General features: G+C 33.3%; 1 protein-coding gene across 1 annotated transcript; it reads right to left on the reverse strand.

Moving 5' to 3' along the window:
* Positions 1-2,155: 2,155 nt before the first annotated feature.
* On the reverse strand, positions 2,156-8,735 carry LOC11442416 (uncharacterized). The gene is made up of 8 exons (XM_003624395.2): positions 8,483-8,735; positions 8,248-8,300; positions 7,617-7,749; positions 5,540-5,712; positions 3,375-5,103; positions 2,966-3,170; positions 2,382-2,563; positions 2,156-2,295 (listed from the first exon to the last, which is right to left on the reverse strand). The coding sequence occupies exons 1-8, from the start codon at positions 8,733-8,735 to the stop codon at positions 2,156-2,158; spliced, it is 2,868 nt and encodes a 955-aa protein (XP_003624443.2).
* Between the last annotated feature and the right edge of the window lie 2,122 nt (positions 8,736-10,857).

The following is a 10,857-nucleotide window of genomic DNA, read 5'->3' on the forward strand; positions in this document are numbered from 1 at the left end:
TATGCTTCTAAGCACAGTGTAGAACTCGCACGTTTCACTACACGTGTGAACACTTTGAGAGAGAAAATGGGGTTGATAATCTCGAGTTCGATCCAAGATTTCGATAAAATATAACTGAAAAATTGTTCAGGATTTAAACTAAGATTTTCGTCATTTCCTTTTTCTTTGAACTTATTAATCATTTGAACTTAACTGTTTTATTTTTGCAAAATCATCTTTGCTTAACTTCTATTCTACTTTATTTCATTTGACCAAAAACGCTAACATAGTTGGGACGAACTTTACATTATATATGCAAAGATAATTTAATTGTTACCGACGTTGACTTAAACGGAGATTGAGGTTTGACTCTCAAATTTTTTTATTTATTCATGTAGTTATTAAATTTTTAACTATTACATTGCTTAACAAGAAAACACAATAGTTAATTTTTTTTGGAAAACATGTATCTTTTGTTTTTTTGTCGAATAATCTTGTAATTATAAATCAATCTTTAAAGTGAATAAGTAAAGTGTTGAGGTTCGAACTTCAATCACTGATACGTACTACATATATTATGGAATGCCGTTGCAAATTAAGTTGAGATCATGATGACTTTTCTATTGTGTTTTAATGCAATCAAAAATTATAGGCTTAATTACACTTTTGGTCCTCGTGTTTTGGCCTACTCACGAAATTGATCCTGCCCTTTTAAAACAGAACAAAATGGTCCTTCAATTATCATTTTTGTTGCATTTTTCGCCCTACCTCCTATTTTCAAACTCCAGAAACGCAGAGAAATGACAGTTTTAAGCGGTTTTAGACCTACCCCTATGCTCAACCATGAAATCAACAAGGAATAAAACATGTGGGTACAAAAAATCTATTATATTCATCACACTAACCAAAAAAACCCTAACTTGAAACATATCTTAGAAATTATGGTTTTTTTGGTTAGTGTGTTGAATAAAGTGGATTCTTTGTACCCACGTGTTTTATTCCTTGTTTATTTCATGGTTGAACATAGGGGGTAGGTCTAAAACTGTCATTTCTCTGCGTTTTTGGAGAATAAAATGGGGAGTAGGACGAAAAATGCAACAAAAATGATAATTAAAGGACCGTTTTGTTCTATTTTAAAAGGGCATGACCAGTTTCGTGAGTATGCCAAAACATGAGGACCAAAAGTGTAATTAAGCCAAAATTATATTGTGTTTTAGTATTATAATGGTAGTATCATATTATATATTATTTATTTATTTATGATATAAATATGGTAGTATCCTGGTCAAACAAATAATGCTAGTATCACATTAAATGCCGTTATCATTTTCTCTTCTTTCTTGCTTTTATTTTATTTTTTGGTCAATTTCCTTTGGTTTTTTATTTGCAAAACTATGTTTTCATTCAACGCTAATTTTTTTTTTCTTTCTAATTTTGTTTGAAGGCTTTTTTTTTAATAGTAGTATATTACTATTTTTTTATCATATTAATAAAAATTAATTAATCTTTTAAAAAATCAACTAATATGTATTTAAAAACGTTATAAGTTACATTTAAAAATCTTGTTTGACCAAAAAAAATCTCGTATTTATTTTCTTGATAACCAACAGATAAAAAAAATTGAACGAAGGTAACAACAAACAGATAGGCTTTGTTTGTTTCTACTAGCACTAATGCAGACACACGTTTGCCCCGAAACCATTATTTTGAAACTTTTTTTTTTTGTCAGGCTATTTTGAGCTTTTTAAAAATCATGGTAATTGAATATTTAGGCGCGGTATTTGTGCTCCCACCACCAAACCAAACAGCCACATAATGGGTAATGTTTCGATAGATATTATAGCAAATATCGTATTTACCTAGAAAATTGTTCTGAAGGTAATACCAAGGTAATCAAAACCGAACCGGTCATTGAACCGGTGTACCTATGGGTTCGAGGTTTTAAGGTCGAACCGGGGTTCAACCGGGGTCGGACCGGTTTTCATTATTTACATATATATTTAAATAATATATATAACAAAATAGTAATAAACAACAAAAAAATGCATAATATTTCTCCAAAAAAAATATCTATTATTTACAGTTTCACTTGTACAATTAAAAAAAACATAAAAATGTCATGAAAGTTGAATCTAAATCAACCATCAAGTTCAGTAAAGTAAAACAAAATAACAGGTCAATCGTTATAGTCATCGAGGCTTGTTGCTCCATAATCAATTATGACACTCGGAATGACAATATCTTCAACACCATCATCTCCATCAACACCACTGTCTTCATCAACTTGAAACTCCATAGTATCAAATTGATCGTCACCTAATTAAATAACAAACAAATGGATCATAACCTTAATTATTCATTAACTTGAAAATATATTTGTTATCACTAAATAAAATATCAACCTTGATTGTTTCTCAATGAATCACCAACAATTGGAATCGCATTATCACCACGATAAAGAAGATTCTCAATCTCATCAATATCAAGTTCAGGAGGAGCTTCTTCATCCTCAAGCACCCAAAAATCAACTATGTCAATAGATTCATAATCAATGGGATCGTAACATAACTTCTTTGGTTTCCACCTACGATAGAAATAATCAAAATGAGAATCTCATTCTACTATTTTTTTTTTTTAACATCAAAATATTATTAAAAAAGTCATCCCACAAAGAAGGTGGGAAAGGCTAAAGTGGCATAGGGGCCAAAAATTCTTACAGCACCAGAAAAATCCAAAAGGGCCTAACACAAAACAGGCACCCAACACACCTAATGAAAATCAAACCCACAAGGCCAAACACAGAACAGAAAAATAAACACAGCAGCAGCACCTGTCAAACGCCCTCAAATGACAGTAAATGTAGAAACAGAAGGGCAAAAACACGCACAAAACCCGGCATTCCACACTGCCTTATCTACATCTCAATCTACTATATATAACTTAATAAAGAATACAATATATGTGACTTTATAAAAAGCAATAATACCTGTTTTGCAAACGCAAGTTATAAGCAACATAGACAAGATCATTAAGCCTTTGATGCTCAAGTCTATTCCTTCTCTTTGTATGGATACGTTCAAAGACGCTCCAATTTCTCTCACACCCCGATGATGAAGAAGTCTGACTAAGAATCCGAATTGCCATCTTTTGCAAAATTGGAGCACTGCCCCCACACAATTTCCACCATTCGGCTACAAAAAAAATGCATTTTAATTACATAAAAGAGACACCATGACATTACAGTAACATTACATATCAAAAGACACAAAATAGACAAAAGAGACAAAAAGTAATTTATTTAAAACAACCTCTCAATCAGATTAGCACAAAAAGAGACACAATGACATTACATAACAAGCATGGAAAATTAAAACTATAAGTTAGTTAGTGCTCACCAGGTTCTAATGTCTTCATCCCATTAATAGCACTTTCCCGACTGAAACTACCTTTCCGATCACGATACACTTGAATCTCTTGAAGGGCTTTGGCAATGTCCGGACAAATTGATTTTATTTCAATTAACTGAAGAAGTGCTGCTGTAACCCTATCCTTATCATCAAAGTTATCACCATAAAGGCACCGAGGATTAAGAAAGTAAGAAGATGCATGAAGATTGTGTTTGAAGTGTTTATCCCACCTAGCCTTGATTATATCTGTGTATGGTTTATAGGCTGCCTCCTTTTTCCTAAACATTTCTTGTATGGCATTCTTTGCCCTCCGCATGCCCTCATAAACATAAGGCATGGAAGGAACTGCATCCCCATCTACAATTCTTAGGAGTTTTATGATCGGAGCCATAAGCTTCGCAATCATAAAACAGTCACTCCAAAATTTAGAATCCAACACAATATCACTAACAATTTTCCCTGCTACAGACTTTGCTAACTTATGGGTAGTAAAATGTTTGTCCACCATTAAAGCTTGTAAATCATGTTTGTGATCAAACAAACTTTTTAATGTAATGAAAGTAGTAGCAAAACGAGTAACTCCTGGACGAACAATTTCTTTCCAATCTTCCCTTTTTCTTAACCAAGACAAGAATATAATGTGATTGTAAACAAACACAGTCACCTTTGAAGCCTTCGATGCAAGCTCAGCAACATGAGGCATTATAGATATATCCTTCAAGAGTAGATTCAAACAATGGGCAGCACAAGGAGACCAAAAAATTGACTTATATTTATCATGGATCAATCGACCAGCAGCTGCATAATTGGCTGCATTGTCTGTCACTATATGAACAACATTTTGATGTCCCACCCATTCAATAACTTCAGTAAACATGTTACATAATGTTGGGGCATCCTTCACTACAGCTGATGCATCAATCGACTTCACAAATACCATACCTTCATGACAATAAACTAGAAAGTTTATCAAAGTTCTATGCTTTTGGTCGCTCCACCCATCAGCCATGATTGTACAACCATTCTTAGCCCATTTAGATCGATAACTTTCAACAAGTAACGAACACTCTCTCTTGCAATCTCCCAACAGGTTAACCCTTAAGTCATGATATGTTGGAACTTTGAAACCTGGACCAATAGCAGCAATTGCATCTGCGGCAGCTTGGAAATATGGTGACTTTATTGCATTGAATGGAATGTTTGCATCAAAAAACCATCTAGCAATAGCCATCTTAGCTTTGTGTATTGTTTGCTTACTAGACATTACACTTTTTAGCGTTGGTTGGGAGCCTGGAGTTGTCCTTGGAGCAAAGAAACTTTCAATTTCACCGGTGGCTTTTCTTTTTTTAGAAATCACTTGGCTAGGTTGAACCACATCTACTTCTTCCTCGTATGCATCATTGAGATCAGAAGTGTTCTTTTTTTGCATGTTATTCTTTATTATCTGGATGAATTGATGACGAACATCATGAGGAACTTTCTTACAAGCAGCTATGTTACCCTTTATTCCTGCAAGATGAAACTTCATTCTACATATACCGCCTCCTCTATATTCTAACAAGCAATGGATACAAGTGAATACATTAGATTCACCTTCCTTCCTGAATGAAAAATGCTCCCATGCCGGATCAGTTTTCCCGCGGCTTGGAGCAACAGATTCTTGTTGTGTAGCACTGGCATTGGTGGATAAATTAGGAGCATTACCGTCTGTTACTTCCTACAATCACAAGTATATTTGATTAATATCACTAAACAGTAAACAATAATCACATATAATAAATTAGTTCTTTAAAAGAATGAGTATGAAGCTTAGCCAAGTGTATCAGTGTATATATCTGATGAGATAAATAATATGAAGTTGAACCAATATTTTCACATCATGGTACAAAAATTAGTGATGAACATCATGATTGTAAATTAGAAAAAATAAAAAACAACATCAAAATTAGAAAGAAATATTGGTTCAGCTTCATAAACAAACAAAATTATGAAGAAATAAACAATAAATAAACATAACATTATGATTTGTGATGAGCATGACCAAAACAAATTAACAACATCTAATGAGAAGAACAATTAAAATTCTGGGTGTTGAAAGTTGAAACAAACAAAATTAGAAAGAAATAAAAGTAAAGAAATAAAGAAAAAACCACCTGAGAAGGAGGAGACATTCTCAAATCTTGAAGAAGAAATCGAAAAGATGTCGGTGTCGTTGGAGGGAGAGACTCCGCCGTCGATGGAGGGAGAGAGCGCACAGTCAATTTGCGGAGGGAAGGTGGGTCTCGTACTCTCGTTGATGGGTTTTTGTAGTTACGGTGACAGAAAACTGAGAAACACCAACGTTGAAAATTGAAGCTTTGAGATGATCGGAGAACCGCCGTAGAAGTAGAACGGCAGAAAATCGGAAACGGAAGGTTTGAAAGTTACGAGTAATCGAATATATCCAGAAACGCGGTTGAACCTGCCAAACCGCGCGGACCGCCGGTTTCCCCGGTTTTTCCCGGTTTTTACCCGGTTCGACGGGTTTCTGGCCGGTTCTGATTAAAGAGGGTTTTAGGGGTCTTTCGGACCGGACCAAGGTCCGGTTCCCGGTTCGACCGGTCCGACCGGCCGGTCCGGTTCGGTTTTTACTACCATGGGTAATACTCTTCATTCTTTGATATATTTATCTTAAGAAAATAATTATCTGAGGGAAAGATGTACAAATAACCATTTCTAATAGTTAAAAACCATTTTGTCAAAGAAAAAAAGATAAAAACCAAATACTAGCTACGCACAATAAATTAGGGTAAATCAATGGTTTTCTTAATAATCCAAAAAGAAAAAATGTGCCCAAAATGTAGTATATTACAAGATAAGTAAATTTGACATTTATCATGGATCCACTTCAATTGCCACACTTCATTTGCATTTTGGAGGCAACAATCCAAGTTCTTGAATACCTTTAAAATATCTCGGGATTCTTTTTGCAACCATCATTTAAGATTTCAGGATTCCCCACTCACACTTTCGTCTTAAAGAAGAAACATTACCCATCCACAAAGAAACCAACGACATTTTCATCTTCAAACATTACATTTTTCAGAAAACTTGAAGCAATTAACATAGACCTAGATTCCATTCACAACAATCTTCGTGTGGGAGGCCCGTCGGACTTTGGGAACAATGACGAACATCAATGAAAGAGATGAGAAAGAAATATTATGACAGAACGATGAAGATGATGATGTAGTATGATGACGATAATGAATTATGATTAAGAATGAAGATGTAGTAGAAAGATCGGTGAAATGGCGCAACTGAATAAAGAAACTAGGGCTGAGAGAGTAGATAATTTCAACATTAGTAGTATGTATATGGTGTTTGTGTTAGGTTGAGTTGGCAAAGTCTAAAATTATTTTGGCCTAAGGGTGTTAAACCATGTTGGCCCAATATTTTGTAACGAGTGTACAAGTAGGTTATGATTATTAATATCGGTGTTAATTCCTTCACCCAGAACCACCCATACTAACCCAACACAAGTTGTTTCTTTCACCCATCTACTCGCTTAACCCGATTTGATCTGACAATTGTTCTTTTTTTGCTCACGGGACAGTCGATTTCGAATAGATCAAACTCATTTGTCAAGTCCTATTTTTTTGTTATATCCCAATTAACGAGCAAAAATTTAAAAATTAATACGTTAACATTTTTTGTTATTAACGAATCAGCTCGCTAACCCGTCAAGAGGTGGGAAGGAAGTTTCAACCCACCTACCTAAGTTGGCTTCCCTGCACCGCTACACCTTAGGCGAGTTGATGGTGATGTGGGTCAAAATAAAGTGGATTAACATATTTTGCCGCCCCCTACTTGTTGGAGAGTCGAAAGAGTGTCAGGAAGAACAACGACCTAAATGATCTGGACCACCAACAAATTTTGACAACACTTATCCACTTAATACCTTAAAATGTCGAATATATGAGTCACATATCTTACCTATCTTTCATTTAACATATATCTCTCTCCTTAAAATGATTTTTTTTTCTTTGAAGGCAACCAATCATATCAACATAACTTTGTGAACTAAAATTGTAATTAATAACAAGAATAATTTTGTTGTTATGGAGTCTTATAAAAATTCCATCAAATCTTCTACATATATATAAACATCACATGTTGTGTTTTTCTTTTGTTAATCTTTGTTAATATCTTGCTCTTATGTAGATTTTGCAACTATTTTGTTGAGAGAACCTTCAGCGTAAGACTGAGTGCTAGAGTTGTAGCAAGCAAAGTTAAGAAGATTCCTTCTCCCTCCTCTCGCCTTTCCCTTATGCATGGCATTTCTAAATCCTCCTCGTCCTCTTCTCTCTTTCTTATCAGGTTCCTGTTAAAAAGGAATAAAAAACAAAGTTTAACCAATTGGATAGAATAAAACACAAATATTTCGGCTTGTGTATTTCTGTCTATCTTTCTATCTATTTATCTCATAAACAAAATCTCGTTGTTTGAGTTATCTTAGAAACACAAGTCTTTATTCAATATGCATTTTTTAAGAGGATATATACACCTAGATCTTAATTAAAAATTGAGCTCAAGGCCAAATAGTCTTCTTCCACTTTTTGATTATGAATAAACAAATTTGATTTTAAATTAAGCTAAATCAAAAAAGTGAGTCAATTGAAGTGCATGACAATGTAATTTAAATTCAAGTGAGTCATCGCGTCGTGTAGGTTCCACATAAATTTAATGAGATTCATTTAAATTTCAATAAAAAAAAAAATTAGCAAATTTTTCAATCAATAAGATAGTTTGTATTGAAAAAAGTGTTTTAGAAAAACAAAAGGAGACAAACAAGGTACGAAACCCATGACCTATTATATACCTTGCTGGAATGACTACTTTTCTCATTTCCTGGTTTTGCTGAATCTTCATCACCTAGAAAATGAACCAACGTTAAATCCATTGACAATGTTATATAAATCAATATCTAATTAACAATTATCACCAATAAAGTTTAGGAATCTTAACCTAAACAAACTAACATAATTAATCATATGAAATTAAACAGTTGATGAAAATATAATTAAAAAAAAACACATGACAAAAGCCATACTCACTACTACTATTCTTCATGCTTTCTCCAGATTCAGTATAATCATTAGAATCTACCATAGAACTTCTATCCACAGAATCATAATCAGTACAATATTCTCTAAAACTTGGTGATCCAGGTCCAATAAAATCATCCCTATAATTATTATTGTTATATTTCTTGTTGTTGTCTACAATGGGCCGTGGAACAGCGGCATGTTGATGACGTAATCGACCATTGAAACGACATCCAACCTTGGATGCATTATTTGAGTCCATAGTTGAGATGCCACAACCCATGATGTATATAAGGACTAGGAATTACGAAAAGATCAAATTAGGAGGGTAAAGAGAATTGAAGAATTGGGTTAACAATAATAGGGATTGTGAATGCGACATATTAACATTAACAATATATATTAAAAAAGAAAAAACAGAATAACAAAGATTTTGTTAATTAATGAGAATGATGGTTAGGGTTTTGTGTTTGCAATGCAATGTGTGAGCTTGCATGTTTGTTTTGCTGTGTAATTATCTGCTAATTTTCTGAGTGTATATCATGCATATGGTTTATTGGCCTCATCTTCATCCTCATCCTCAAAACGAGAAAGAAAAAAAAAAATACAAAATAGGAAAACGAACAAATGTGAACAAACAAACAACCATTTATGTTTTTTTTTCTTGTTTAAAGAGAAACAGAAGAAAACCATAAAAATTGGCCACTAAATTGATTAGCAACAAAAAATAGTGGTCGAAAAAATAACGAAGTTACAAAGTTTATGTGGTTATTTTTAAAATAAATTATTTTATTAGGTAAAAAAGAATATAATAATAAATATATTAGTTTAAAACAGTGGTAAAATAAAAAGGAAGATAAAACTAAAAAAATTGAAAATTATAGAAAACTTGATTTTATTGTATGTTCTTGGAAAATAATAATAATAATAATAATAATAATAATAATAATAATAATAATAATAATTTGTATTGAGATCCTCTAAAAAAATTGTAAATCTGACCAAAATAAATAATAAATAATTGTATTAAGTTTTATACTCAGTGACATTTTTGTAATTAATCTTTTACAATGTGATGTCAAATGTGTGATATATTGATTAGTTTTTTTTTTATAGAGTGATGTCAAATAAATATAAGGTTATCTAATGTGAACAGTGAACCCAGTCCCTCCTATTTTTAATAATTTTTTTTAATTTAAAAAAAAAATAAGGTAGCCTAAAATGTATCATGGCCTATCGAATATTTTGATGTTATACTGATGTGAATAATTAAGTTATTCATAGGAATTTTTGCTTATGAGTTTGAAATTGGAGTAGAAAAGCTTGTAGTTTCGTTTCTCCTCTAGTGATTCTTTGTACATGGCGATTATTGCTCTTTAGTATTTGGATTTGATCTGAAATCCATGTGTTAAATGAAGGGATTTCATCTCCTTTTCAATTACCAACATATCAATATGGTCATGTCATTTGTGAGATATCATATCATAAAGTGCTTAATATTTTGATCACCTAAGTCAAACATTTAAGGATTTTGATCTTGAATAATCATTACCTGCCTATCTTAGTCTCAATAATTATGAGTGATATTCGTTGTCCAAATAATTGGGAGGATTAGAAGGGATTGTGTCTCCTGGAAGAGCAATATAAAAAGTGTGTCGTGGGTGGGTAATGTTCAAACACAACCTTACAACAATTCAGACTCTCATACAAAAAATAAAATCCTAACATTCCCATATTCATCATCCTTTTTGTCATTTCTCTCGGTGTCCTATGTGCTTTAGATTGGAACTGTACTCGGGCTACCTAATCCTCGACAGTTCCAACTTATACAATTTGTTCTTCAAGGTAGGACACACCAATCCTACAATTGTATAAGTTGGAATTGTCGGGTATAGGTAGCCGGAGGATCCAGACCTATAATCCAAATATTCATCATACTTTATGTCATTTCTCTTGGTGTCCTAGGTAATTTAGATTTGGAACTGTACTCGGGCTACCCAGTCCCCGACAGTTCCAATTTATACAATTCGTTCTTTAAGGTAGGACACACCAATCCTACAATTGTATAGGTTGGAGTTGTCGGGGTATAGGTAGCCGGACCTATAATCCAAATATTCATCATCCTTTGTGTCATTTCTCCCGGTGTCCTAGGTAATTTAGATTTGGAACTGTACTTGGGCTACTCAGTCCCCGACAGTTCCAACTTATACAAATTGTTCTTTAAGTAGGACACACCAATCCTACAATTGTATAAGTTGGAATTGTCGAGGTATAGGTAGCCGGAGGACATTTCTAAATATAATTTGTGGTGTGCAGTTTTGGCAGCATGGACTTTGGACTCAATTTACACAAGCTCTGAATACAAAATACAGAGATCAGGGAAA

This window comes from Medicago truncatula, chromosome 7 (genome assembly GCF_003473485.1).
Source record: "Medicago truncatula cultivar Jemalong A17 chromosome 7, MtrunA17r5.0-ANR, whole genome shotgun sequence".
Taxonomy (NCBI): Eukaryota; Viridiplantae; Streptophyta; class Magnoliopsida; order Fabales; family Fabaceae; genus Medicago; species Medicago truncatula.